General features: G+C 37.1%; 1 protein-coding gene across 1 annotated transcript; it reads left to right on the top strand.

Moving 5' to 3' along the window:
- On the top strand, window positions 4138-12890 carry LOC18777832 (asparagine--tRNA ligase, chloroplastic/mitochondrial). Its single transcript, XM_007210193.2, has 15 exons — window positions 4138-4606; window positions 4709-4777; window positions 5099-5209; window positions 6240-6344; window positions 7326-7463; window positions 8102-8182; window positions 8964-9041; window positions 9146-9214; window positions 9307-9381; window positions 9522-9605; window positions 9791-9877; window positions 10602-10697; window positions 10827-10901; window positions 11406-11532; window positions 11887-12890. The coding sequence occupies exons 1-15, from the start codon at window positions 4178-4180 to the stop codon at window positions 12000-12002; spliced, it is 1740 nt and encodes a 579-aa protein (XP_007210255.1). The 5' UTR covers window positions 4138-4177; the 3' UTR covers window positions 12003-12890.

Genomic DNA, 14564 nt, shown 5'->3' on the forward strand with positions numbered 1-14564 from the left:
GCAATTTATTTTATGGACTAAATGTGCTGTATGATGAGTTTTTTTTACAGTATACAGATCAGGACCAGAAGTTCCTTGATCCTCATCATACAATTACATCAGGACTTGAAGATCCAAGGATGATGATGTTAATATGAGAGCTGGCAGTCTCTCCGGTACTATATTTGTAAACATGTGATCAGACTTGAGGGTCCTTGATCCTTGACATGTAAATAAGGACCTGGGGTTCCTTAATGATGTAACAGTACCGTATTGGTTCATAATGCCGTACACATGGATGATAACTGTACTGGCAAATGTACTGTATACATGAATAGTGCCGTATACATGAATAGTGATGTATGCATAAATATTTACCATTTTGGGTAAACTATCACTATTCAGAAAGGGAACCTGCAGTTCCTTAAACTCATGGATGAGCAATTAAGTGAGATGCCAGAAGTTCCTCAAAATATGGACAATTATGTAAGGGCTTGAAGTCCAGAAATATGTACAGAAAATTGTAAAAATGTCCATACCATGAGAATATGTGATTTTGGCCCGAAGTTCAAAATCTAAGGGGATTGAATGTACATACCATGAGAATATGTGATTTTGGCCTGAAGTTCAAAATCTAACAGTGTTGAGAACCTGAAGTTCCAACAATTAAATGGACAACCCTTGAGGTATTATTGCAAATTGTGGTACGCCACATATCTCTTTGGCATAAGAGAATGATGAATTGAGGCTCCCCACATATTTTGTTATATCTGGGCCGGAAGCTCATAAACCCAAATATATGAGATATTAGCGTGGCTTTTACTCAATTCATATTTCATGTCCATTTTGAAAAGGGCAAATAAATTCTGAGTTTGTGTTTAGCCCAGGCCAAAAGTTCCGGGCTCCCATACGTTGAAATATGAAATTTGGGAGAGTCGATGTGGTCATTTGAACCTATAAGGCACAAGGTTCCAAACCGTCATTTTGAAAAGACGTAAAAAAACCACATGTGCAAATTTTAAGAATGTGCGCAATTATTATAACAGGAAAGGAGCAAGTTGAAACGCAGTTGCTCCAATCAAGTTTTGCAAAGGCCATATCTATAGGAGGAAATATGGCTACAGTTTTCAGGATCCCAGTATTATCTCAGATCCCCATATTATCTTTTTCTTTCCCAGATTCCAAAACTTCACGTGGCCTCCATTAATGTTTGTCGGCATTTTCGGCATTTTCAAAGTATTATTTTCGTCAAAAGCCGATCTTGCTTTACGGATTTCACGGAGCTACTTTTTCAAAAGTACCTCGAGAATCTCGCAATTTTCTTATGGTTAATTTGAAATTCACCGGTTCTACCTATTCCTCTTATTTGTGTATAAATGTGTTACTAACGAAATTTTCTTTGCAGAAGACATCCAGTTTTCTCCATACCAAGTTATGCGATATCTATTTATTTTTCTTATCAGTGAGCACTTAATATGCCCGAGAAGCAAGACTATCTCTGATCATCCATTCAGGAAGCGAGACTATCCCTGATCACGTTTCCGCCACATCCGGAAACTGTGAAGGCGACCTTATGCTCTAATCTCCTGAGGTCCTTCTAGACTAGGAGAAATGAGAGCTTGTTGTTTGCTCCCACCAGCTTCCTTCCTTGATTGCTTACCTTCTCTTGCAATCAATATCACATTATTTTTGCATTTTTTCTCTTTCTGTAACTCTCTGAGGATTATTTGTTTTTGACAGAAAAAAAAAAGTTGTGATTTTACTCTTGCAGGATATAACTAGATCATCAAGCGCTACATTTACTGGGCCGATACAAGCTTGAATGATACTTGAGAAAAGTTTCTCCCACCTAAGGATGTAAGCAATACTTGTGTTATTTTTTGCTTATATACTTATTTGATATTTTATCTTGAAAGGTAACCAAATGGGAAGATAAGTCCGTTCCAAAAGAATGGCTTGTATGTATCCATGAATTATTAATGCAAATTTTACAGATTGTAAGTTGGATACATTGATAATACACTGCACAGATTAATGTACCATAAGAACAGCATATGGGTATAGCAGTGATCAATATGATGCACGCCTGTTGCGTAGCAAATGATATGGATTGAAGTCCCGAAAGGACAATCCTTCGACATGTCAATATTGATATTATGCACGCCTAATGCGTAGCAAATTATATGGGTTAAAGTCCCATAATATGGGTTAAAGTCCCAGAAATTAATTGACATGTATGTATTAATCTGTGGCATGCCTGCAGCATGACAGATATATGGGTTCTAAATGTTCCAACTCCCTAAATGGAGATTTTCCACGCCCTATGTAAAATAACGCTCCATTGGAGGTTATAATCCACATTCTCACATAATAAAAGCCCCCTGAAGTGGCTTGGGTACCCAAAAGCAAAGAAATGCTTATAATTGATGCATGCGCATGCAAATGAGAATGGTGGGATTATGAATTGATGAATGACAATTTTTGGTTTTGGAGTAGCTACTCAAATCATCAATGGGCTGTGTTGATTGGAACCACGTTCAATTATTAAATGTCGACAATATCATTGGCCAAAATGGAACGAGGTAATTCCATTATAAATGAGAATGAACGTGAAAGAACAAACCCATAATACGAACCCCAAAATTTGTTAATACTGAATTTATACTTGGGTGTTCGGAATAAAAAGGAATATACCTACTTTGTATGACACACTGTTTCTGGCAGAAACAAGGAATGTTGGGTTTTCTCTATATTTACAGATTCAATTGTGCCCCCCTTATTACACAATTACGGAGACCAACATATTATCTTTAAGGGTTATTAAATGCACAGAGCATATCGCCAGAAGCGATTTCCTAAAAATGTATAAATAGCTGGGTTAAAGCTATATAATGTGTCATAAAGTTTAATCCCTTTTAGACAAAATCTGTTAAGAGGATTGACATTGCATAAAGCAAGTCCCTAAAGGACATGTGCTTAAAGCACAAAATTTGTACTCAATATTAATATGCATAAATTACCTCAGTGATGTACATTGATTATAATGTGATTGCAACACATTAAAGATTCTGCAGAATTCACGAAATATTTGTCTCGACTTAAGGATCGAGCATTGTGCCAACGAGATTCTTGCTTATACTAAGAAAGTATTGAAGCATTTTTATGAGGATTATCCTTTGGTCCTTAAATGTTTTTCCGGAAGTATACTAGACCAGATAGAGCTCAGCTCCACACTGTACTCTTTTTCCTTCATCCAGGTTTTTATCCCATTGGGTTTTTCCTGGTAAGGTTTTAACGAGGCAGTGTCGCTCAAGGGTTTAGGGTATACTATGAAAATTTTTATGGTCGCTTACTGGACAAAAGCTAGTCCTAAATTTTTCAGGGGGAGCATGGTTTTAATAAAGACCTTCATACGCTGTACTCTTTTTCCTTCATCCAGGTTTTTATCCCACTGGATTTTTCCTGGTAAGGTTTTAACGAGGCAGTGTCGCTCAAGATTGACTCACAGAAGCAGTGTCAACTACGATATTCAGAAAGCTGATCAACAGTATGACTTAAAGATATTTTGCCAAGCATCAGGGGGGGAGCGCACCATCAATAAAGATCTTCAAACACCGTACTCTTTTTCCTTCGTCCGGATTTTTATCCCACTGGATTTTTCCTGGCAAGGTTTTAACGAGGCAGTGTCGCACGCGCGTCAATATACACAGAATTTTATGTTACACATGATTATGTACTCTTTTTCCCTTTGACCAGTTTTTGTCCCACTGGGTTTTTACTGGCAAGGTTTTTAACGAGACATATTCTGTATCATTTGTGGTCTCCAAGGGAGAGTGTTGTAAAATAATTATAGTGGAGCCCACCTCATTTGGGAGATGCTTGCCTATAAGTAAGGCATCCCCCCTACTTGTAATACACACACTGAAATACAGAAACCAACAATGGAGAAGATCTGATTTCTATTCTTTCTCTCCATCTCCATTTTCTCTCTAGTTTATAACATCCGGAATGTTTTTATTTTTTTCTGTGTTTTTTCTAATTTTATGGGTTAAAAGTTAACGGTGTTATTTCGGGGTTTAAGTTCTGTTAAATAGAGGGACGCATGTTAAAATTTGATAGGGACACGTGCGACGTGTGGATATTAAAACCAACAAAAGCACCACTCAGAATTACACACTCCACTGAAAACGAAGGGAAAATGGCTGCTGCTGCCGCCTTAGCACCAGCCCCTTCTCTCCGGTTCAACCCCTACTCGACCCTCCGGTTCCTCTCCTTCTACCCCCGAACCCTAGTTCAACCACAACCGCCAATTTTCCCGCCATTTCTTCCCTGGTCGTCCCGGTTCTCCGGCGCCGGTCCAGCAGTCCCTCGCCGGAGGTCCTTCTGCACCGTCATCTCCGGAGCTCTCCACTCCGGCGGAGGAGCCGCCGAGAGGACGAAACCGGAAATTGCAGAAAGTTGGAGGCCGGAAAGCGGCAACAACAGAGTCGGGGAGTTCAGGAAGAAGCTGAAGGTTGTGGATATCAAAGGCGGGCCCGACGAAGGGCTGGAGCGGTTGAGCCAGAGTTTGGTGGTTATGGGTTGGGTTCGGACTCTTCGGGTCCAAAGCAGCGTTACATTCATTGAGGTAATAGCATCAATATATAATTGGAATACATATTATTTTCCTAATCTATTAGTTTTAGTTTAATAATTTGAGTCTTTTTGTTGTTAAATTTTGCATCTTTAGGTTAATGACGGGTCGTGTCTCTCAAACATGCAATGTGTATTGGGTTTAGATGCCGAAGGTTATGATCAGGTACTGTTTACTAATCACTGGTAGAAAAATGTGTGCTTCTTCTGATCATTGCTTATGTGCTTGTGTTTTTTGTATTTGCATATAAGTTTACTTCACACCAGTTCTTGGGCCAGCCTGAAACTTGCTTCTCATATTAACATTGTGGAATATGTCTATATTTAGGTTGCATGGTTTATATCTATAATAGTATGGGTTTATTCTGTTAGTTATTTTTTGTTAAGAGTGAAAAAAGTATCTTAAGATATTAGTTTCCCTGATAATTTAGTGGAATTTGTGGCATATCGTCGTGTCTTTACTTCAAGCTATGGAGCTTATTGATAGGTAGAATCTGGCTTGATCACTACTGGTGCTTCAATATGGGTGCAAGGGATATTAGCTGCCAGCCAAGGATCAAAGCAAAAAGTGGAATTGAAGGTCAAGAAAATTGTTGTGGTTAGTATTTCTTGTCATCTATGTCTAGCTTGACAACTATCTTGATGGTATGTGATGTAGGTTTTATCATTCCTCCACTCCTGTTTACCTCTTTTCATTGTTTTCCAGTTGTAGCAACTTTGCTTGTTTGAGACCCTGTAACTATTTGAAAATGGAATCTCTTACTACATTTATTGGACATATCTGCTATAGTTTACAGTTTAGTTCCCATTGTGCATGCACTGCCTTGTGGGGTGGGGACTGTGCCCTAAAAAAATGTGTATTTGTGGGAAAAAAAGAGGTTAGAATTTTAATTCATCAGCCTGTACATAACACATGATATCTAAAGGCTACTTTTCCATGTTTGGGACCCATGTGTGAACTTATTAGTTTCATTTTTGAATTCAAAGCCTCAAGATGTAAGCTTGAGTTCTGAATTCGTGGTCTTATCATTGTTAGTATAGTCCCACATCACCTGTGAACTTTTGGGATGTGTGATGTGGTGTATAAACACATGGGCACTATTCCTTTGTAAGTTTATTTTCAAGCATGAGTTCACCATGGAGTATATCATGGTACAGAGCAGGTATGTTGTAGAGATCAGTTGATTTGTGTTTCCGGCCTTGCACGGAGGGGGAAGAGTTGAGTGTCTCTGTACCTGGTGCTTAGGGGAAGTGTTAGCACAGTCCCTCATTGGCCAGGTGCCTGGGATGTGCAATATATAAATACATTGGGGACCCCTTTTCATAATCCAGTTTTGTAAATTCGTGAAGTTTTTCATGGTATCCGAGCAAGAAATACTGAGCTCTAATCTTGCAATTACATCCTCCCAATCTAAATTGAACTGCACAAAGTGGGCTTTAATGGTGGAGAGGGGCCCACATATGAGGGGTGTTAAAATATAAAACACTTGTTGACCTAATCCTAACAGCTTAAACTTTTAGGAGTAGTGCTAAACCAACAAAGTTTATCAAGCATTATTTTGGACTTTCAAGTTTCTAGGTTCCCAACAAAAGAATTGGAATAATTGTATATGCTCTTCATCTTGTAGGTTGGAAAGAGTGATCCTTCATATCCCATCCAAAAGAAAAGGGTCAGTAGAGAATTTTTGAGAACAAAAGCTCATCTTCGGCCAAGAACAAATACTTTTGGTGCGGTATGGTTCTGTATCTTTGTTGCTACTGATTCTCTATAGTTACATAAACCATTTAGTTCTATTTGTCGTTGTTTTAATTTTTTTGTCAATCATTTTATCTTTTTCATGTTTTATATTTAAAATTATTTTACTTGTCATTTTCAGGATATGCTGCCATTTCTCTTTTTAGATAGATTTAGTCCTACGTTGTTGATTGTGTTGAAATCAGACTTCCATTTATGTCTTTCTTAATTATTTTGGTTGTTTGAATATGCCTTATGGTGCATGAATCTTACTCGAGTGATTAAGACATGTCATGGTTTAGTAAATTTGTGCATATCCAACTGGATGCTTTTTTGTTTGTTTGTTTGTTAAAAAAAAAAAAAAAAAAAACGAAGGCAAGGAGGAAGATGGAGAGATTATATGTGGATAAGGACAATACTTACCTGAATTTTGGGTTAGCGTTCCTAGAATTTTCTCTTAAATCCATAAATATCAGTAAGCCAATAAATAATGCATTGAGATAACGGTGATGGCTAATTTTCAGTTCAAAGTGAGTGAAGCTGACCTTTGATGGGTGACCTAAGTTGATATAATTTGATTTAGTATGCATAGAAGTTCAAGTTCAAGTGATCCAGATCATTCACAATTTCATTTTTTGAAACCCAACTTAAAAAAAAAAAAAAATTACTCACTAGACCTACCATTTATTCTTCACTTGCTGTTCCAATTGGGTGCGTAAATCTGTTGATTTTTTTTTCCGGATAAGTGCATATTGAAGTCAATGGGACTAATCTACACATGTATTCAGATATTTTGTATTGGCATACTTACCCAAGTATTCATTAATCATTACTTTGAGACATTTCTTACCTAATTGAGTATGACAGAAGTTCAGTGTGGCAAACAATAATGTGTGCATCTTTTTAGTATTTTCTCTGTGGATCTATCTACAATGTCTAAATCAATTATCTTAATTTTTCAATTGCATGATGGTTTTAGGTCGCAAGAGTGAGAAATGCTTTGGCATATGCTACCCACAAGTTTTTCCAAGAAAATGGATTTGTGTGGGTCTCAAGTCCCATTATTACTGCTTCAGATTGTGAAGGAGCAGGCGAACAATTCTGTGTGACTACTTTGGTGAGCACTGGTGCTTAAAAGTTGTCTTATTATTTTTGTTCAAAGCATTGCTGTGTCTATATAACAATTTGCAGCATGTGTATCACTATGCAAGTTGTAATTCTATTGAGTTTTTACTCCTTTTTTTGCTTGTCTTATATGCTATTTGCAGGTTTATTTTTGCAATATATTAGACATGAAATGTTCTCTTGTCAGATAGTCTGGCAACATAAGAAGCTTATGCTGCCACTGATTTTTTAGACCATTGATTAGGACGGTTCTTTCCTGAATTTTGCCAAGTTCACAGTTTAATGAAATGAACATCTTATGTTCCATTACTGTTTGGCAAGAGAATATTAATATACATATAACTTATGCCTTTTCCAGTGGACAGTGTTCTATTTTTAATCTGTATTCATTGGCTTGCTTAATTGTTTCCTTGTTTCCTAGTGCCTGCACGGAGACACATAGCCAAGATACATTGGCATTCAGCATCTTGAAGATAATACATCGTGCAAGATGTCATGCCATATTATATTTCAGGCCATTTATAATGATTAGTAGTGCATTTTGGTTTTGTACCATTGTTGTCATTGCTCTTAAATCTGCTGTATGTTGTGTAGTACTTATATAAACTCTTCTATTTGTTCAATGAAAAGATTCCAAGCACCAGAGAAGCCTCTCATTCTCCTGTGGATGGTATTCCAAGATTGAAGGATGGCCTAGTTGATTGGTCACAAGTGAGTTGGATGCATTTCCAATTTCTTTCTAAGTTATAACAAAGCAAGTGCAACAGCACACCAATTATGTTCTTATATTATTAACTATTATTACCATTCCCTTGGCCATTCTGCCATTGATAAAAGGAAACAAGAAAAGCCCCTTAGGCATATATAAATCTCTGAACCTTCTAATTAAAAAAAAAACGATGTAGTGGTGGTTTCTATTATGATTTCTAATTTAGGGTTTAGGTATTTCAAAACATCCTGCCCATCACACCAACGGAGGTATTTCACCTTTGTACCTTATTTGGACTTCATATGATATATTGTCTAATCAAATAAATGTATTGTGATGAATGAGATAATTGGGCTTCACTAACACTGTCAAATTAAATGGCTCTGATACATCACTAAGTTGTCACTAAGTTGTTATATGAGCTCCAGCATTGAATTCCTTGTCGAGAAATTTAGCATCTCAAGGAACTCCAAATGGTGTTTTCCTGGGAGGATAAATCAGGACATGGATTATGGCAAAATTGAGATCCAAAATGACTCATGGATAGTTCAACATGCAGATTGAAATATAGCCGTTTGATTCTTAAAAAGGGAAAAAAAAAACTATAACAGTTTGATCTTTACTATTGGGATGGGGAGGTTTTTACATCACACAACTAGGAAAGAGGTTGTGTAGCAAACTTCCGTTTTAATAATATTTGGAATTGACCAAAGCTAGTGGGTCCTCTTGTTAAATTTTTATGCGACTTCCATTTGAGTTTTGATTTTAATATTATGGTCTCAGGATTTTTTCGGGAAGCCAGCGTTCTTGACTGTCTCTGGCCAACTCAATGCTGAAACCTATGCTACTGCTCTTTCTGATGTATGTTTTTTCTTTCATGCACCCATGCCTGTCCTCATTTTAGTACCAAATTCGGATTACAATCAATGTATCTTTCCAAGATAAAACCAAGAATCGTTTTCCAGGTGTATACATTTGGCCCCACATTTCGGGCTGAAAATTCCAACACTTCCAGGCACCTGGCTGAATTTTGGGTAAGTTTTTTTCCTTTCACATTCCTTTCTTTATTTAGCTTCTTGGGTTGTATTCTTCTTATAATTTAATTCCCTTTTCTTCCTTGGTTTAGATGATTGAACCGGAACTTGCATTTGCTGATCTCAACGATGACATGGCCTGTGCAACTGCCTATCTCCAGTACGTAGTATGTTACTTTTCAAAACTATTTTCATGAACACTATTATCAAACCATTTTCTGGAAAACTCACCAACCAACTTGCTAGAATTGTCAAGTGACATTGTTATTTTTGGATTTTAGAGTAACATATACTTCCATTCTTGAAGGTGAGACACGTCCTTGAAAATTGCAAGGAAGACATGGAATTTTTCAACACTTGGATTGAGAAAGGAATCATAGATCGATTAAATGTATGAGCTCTTGGTGTAACTTGTCCTTTATCCTCTATGCTATAAATTAAATCCTCCTTTCTATGTTCTTTTTCTGAATTGGTTATTTATACGACGACTAAGCTATGCCCTGCTTTCCAAAATTCCAATTATTATTGTCCCCTCATTATTTTTCTTACCTCTCTCTCTGTGTGTTCAATCAACAGGATGTGGCAGATAAAGACTTCGTGCAGTTGACTTATACTGATGCAGTTGAACTTCTTCTCAGAGCAAATAAGAAATTCGAATTCCCAGTATGGCCAACTACTTAAAGCTTTTTTAACCAACTCTGTTCTTGTAAAAAAGTTTCTCTCTGATGTTTGTTGTGAGATTAAAAGGTCTCTGGAATCTTCTATCAAATTCAAAAGATAAACAATTATCTGGAATCTGAATTGTTTGCCATAATCTTCGGTTCTTTCCTCTATCTAATTCAACTATGTTCTAGTGTGTATGTAATGTAAGGATGGTATTTAGTATTCTTTTTCTCTGGACCTGTTTGCATAAAACGTTGTGATATGATCTCATCATAATCACTGCTCCTTGGAGCTTCAGGAGAAGATTTTATCAATAATTAAATCCTCCATAACCAAAACATTGCTTGCTTATTTTTAGATCAGATACCAGTGGCATTAATTTTATCAACATGTATAATACAGATGCCCTCCCACTGGATTGCCACTTTCTGATCTTTTGATAATAGGCAGCTTTAGACATGTGAGCGTTATGACTCAGGCTGATGTTTCATGATTTATAAGTTAACCGATGATGCCCTTTAAGCATACTCTGAGTTTAGAAAAGAAACTTAGTTGATTTACGTTCAGTGAGTGAGAAGATACTCATCAGGTTACAAAAGATGGTGCTTATTTCCATCATTGTATACTGGTACATCCGTGGCAATAGTATTATTCGTTCTCAATATGTGGCTTTCACCATGTTTTGCATTTTACATTCTGACTCCTATTCAATGCTTGTTTTTAGGTCAAGTGGGGTTGTGATTTGCAGAGTGAGCATGAACGTTATTTAACTGAAGAGGCATTTAGTGGATGCCCTGTAATTGTCAGAGATTATCCGAAGGCATGAACCCCTCTGTTGTATCTTTTCCTATTTTTGGAATAATCATGGAAGGGAAAAACTAATTATGAAATTTAGTTCCACTTGTCGAACTACTTCTCTGAAGATATTCATGACACATTCCTATTTCAGGACATCAAAGCATTTTATATGCGGCGAAATGATGATGGGAAGACTGTTGCAGCTATGGATATGTTGGTTCCCCGGGTAATTTTAGCAATATATCATTGCATTTCTATTATTGCTATCCTGTAGCTATTAATAAAATTTTATTGCTGTCTAAAATTTATTCTAGAGGGTATAGTGATTTTTTTAGGTTGTCTTGCACAACACATTAGACACGTGTATGAAGCTATGCTTGGTTGAATTACAGATAACAAGCGAATGTTCTAGAATGCCAAAGGTTTACGGTTCAGCAATCCTGTTGAGGCAGGTCTATAGTGGCAATTCGTGTTTCTGGGTTGTGCTTTGACTAAGACAACACAAAATAAAACAAAAGCACGAATATGATAAGACATAACCTGACTAACATGGTTCGGTTTATTTAATACTTTGGCTTTAGGGTTACATTGTAATGTATTTAGTTCTATCATCAAAACCAGACCATGTTGTGTCAACTTTTGTATCAATTCAGTGATGTATCATGCCATTTAGTCAGTGATGTTTTATAGTATTATTTTTGCTAATAAATTGTGATTGTTCTTTTGTCAGGTTGGCGAGCTTATTGGTGGAAGCCAGAGAGAAGAGAGGCTTGAATATCTAGAAGAAAGGTTGGATGAATCAAAGCTGAATAAGGACAGCTACTGGTGGTATCTTGATTTGCGTCGTTACGGTTCAGGTGGAGAATTCTGTTTTTTGAACTTGAAAAATTACTCTAGTGGCTGAATGAATGCTGAGAGAATTTGCGCTACTACACAATTGGAAAATCTGAACTTAAAGTTAAGAGTGCTGCTGTTCCCACTCTCCCACCCTTTTCTCTCCCCACTCAAATTTAGAAAACAAAGGTAGTATTTAGGGATAAATTTATACGTACAAATCACTAGAAGGTCGTCTAAGTTAACATGATCCATCCAGAATGAACGTTAATAAAACATTAGATGTAGTCGATAGTATATAGTTTATCGATTGAGCTTCTATATTCTGAGTGGATAAATTATTTTATGTTTAATTTCCATTCTCCTTGTTTCTCCAGTTCCTCATGCGGGCTTTGGTTTGGGTTTCGAAAGACTTGTACAATTTGCAACTGGGATAGAGAACATCAGAGATGTTATCCCTTTTCCCCGGGCACCTGGTTCAGCTGAATTTTGATGCGATTGCTTTTGGTTCCTAAATAGTTTTCCCTCATTTTGTAAGACTGATTCTGATTGCTGAACTTATTATGTGTACAGAATTTTATAGCTTCAAGCTGGCTTGGCTTCAATTCTTTTAGGCCTGTAAGGTGTACAGTATCACATGTAAGAAATATTTGTCTTACTTCTGCGCCCTTTTTCGCTATTTATTTTCTTGACCAACCTTTTTTGGGATGAAGTACCAGTTAAATTTTATAATTACAGCCAATGCGTGTTTGTCCCATACCTTATATTATTTATGGAATTGAACTATTTACATGGAATTAGAGAAACCGAATCTACTCCCTAATATATCTTCCCCACTGCTTAATTGGTGGTGGGTTAATTTCACTCTCGTTCACGCAAGGAGAGCCAAAATTGTTGACAGTTGGGGTTAGGGCTTTCTCTAGTTTTCTTGATCCATTTTTTGTGTCGTCTCTCTCTGCCCTCTCTGATTGTCTCTTTGGGTTCTCTTGGTGTGTTGGGTTCGGTGGTTTTTGCTTTCTTGTTCTTTGTAAGGAGGGCTGCGTCAGCTCTTCGTGTTCCTCACTCATAGGCTCTGTGTTTGGTTGCTCTCCATCCTAGGGTCTGCATTTGGATTGGAGACCCTCTTTCCCAAGGTCTTCCTCCCATGGGACTTGTGTGCTTCTGTTCTCAATGTACAAGGTTGGGCTCCATATTGGTTTTTTAAAAAATAAAAAAAAAAAAAAAAAAAAAAAAAAAAAAAAAAAAAAAAAAACTTCTATGGGGCTGTCTGATCTTGATGGGGAAGTGGCTCTCGACGATATTGAGTGCTCGCTTGGGAGTCGTATGGTGCTTACTCATCGGGCAAAGGTTGGAGTAGTGATTGGTATTTCAGCGGCCTCTGTTCAGATCTTGATCTGCAGTGGGAAACGCAAGCGTGCCATAATTGATGGTGGGAGAGCATATGATCGATGGTGACATCAATTTTTCTGGTGACGATTTGGTACCAATGGCTTTGCTGACAATGGTCTCTAAGGTCTCTCTGATAATTCGCAGTTGGAACGTTTGTGGGCTTGGCATCCGACGAATGTTCAGTAACATGAAGTTTTCTTCTTCAAGGCAATAGGTTGGTAGCAAGTTGGGTGTCGAGATAGTTCTTATTAATTTTGTGTTTTGTTTCGATGGTGGCGCGTGTTGGTATTCCTTTGTTTCTGACCTATTGCATATTGTACAACTCTAGCATTGTGCAAAGGACTATGTTTACACAAGAGGTTTTCTTTGATAGAACCTAAGAGACGGTGTGCTCTTTTGATGGGTTTCGTTTTGCTTAAGTTTGTTGATTTGTGCTTTGTGCTTGTGGATTGTTCGTCTTGGTGGTGTTTTGGTTCTGCCATTGTATCCTGAACAAATCTGGCGTTGTACAAATGACTATGTTTACATAGGAGGTCTTCTTTGACAGAATTTGAGAGGCATTGGTGTGCCCTAGGGATGGAAGAAATCCCCATCGGGTATGGTTCCTATCGAGTTCCCAGCTCTAACGGGAGGAGATTTCGGGGAAAAATAGGGGCGAGTATGGGGATCCTTGATTTTTAAAGAGATATTTAGTCATATATTCATTCTTAGCACTAATAATATAGATAAATTCTACACCATTTAAATTACTTCGATGCCCTATTGAGTGTTTTGAGTTTTTTATTTATGAGGTTTTGGGGTTGGGTTTTTTAAGAAATCAATGACAGTTTTGTAATTTAAAAGAAGTTAAAAGCCTTTTGTTATATTGTAAATGAGCTTTTGGTGTGTTTCTAAAGTTCATTTTATATAGGATTTTTATTATTATTTATAATTTGAGCTCCTGTATTGGGTATAATAGTAAATCTTCATTTTAAAAAATACCCAATCGGAGACGGGGTGGAGATGGTATTGTTATCCCCATCCCCGAACTCGGCTCAATAAGTGATGTATTTGGTTTTAATTAATAAATATGTTATATAATATAATATAACAATTAAAAAATTAGCCTAACCTTTGTAAGATGATGAAACTTTGGAATGTCTCTTCTTCTGACCTAAAAAAATTCCACCAAATACTTCCTTGGTATATGGTACAACACAATCCCAAATACACCAATAGTATGGGTTGCTAACTAAGAATCCCCACTTGATTATCTGGGTGTTTTCATGCTCGGCTATGATGGACATTTTGGTGTGTTAGATGGTAGTTATCTGGTCATCAAATGCATTATGCATGAGTATCTGCTTCTGCAATGAATGCCATAACAATTAAAAGTTATCATAAGCTTTGTAGAATGGTGAAACTCTGTCAAATTAAATTGAGATGATTTTGAATAGTTAAGTGAAATTTTATAATTCAATTGAATAATAGTTTAAGGTGAAATTTAAGTGTTATAACATGAATACTTTTTTTTAAAATTGTTTTAAAAAACTAGGGATTCGGGCTGTGTTTGGGATACCAACCCCCGACGGGGACGGGGACGGGGATTCTTCGAAAATTCAAACCGGGGATAGGGGCAACAGGTATGGGGAGCGGAGATGGACATGGTATTGCTATACCCGACCTT

This window comes from Prunus persica, chromosome G5, assembly GCF_000346465.2.
Source record: "Prunus persica cultivar Lovell chromosome G5, Prunus_persica_NCBIv2, whole genome shotgun sequence".
NCBI lineage: Eukaryota > Viridiplantae > Streptophyta > Magnoliopsida > Rosales > Rosaceae > Prunus > Prunus persica.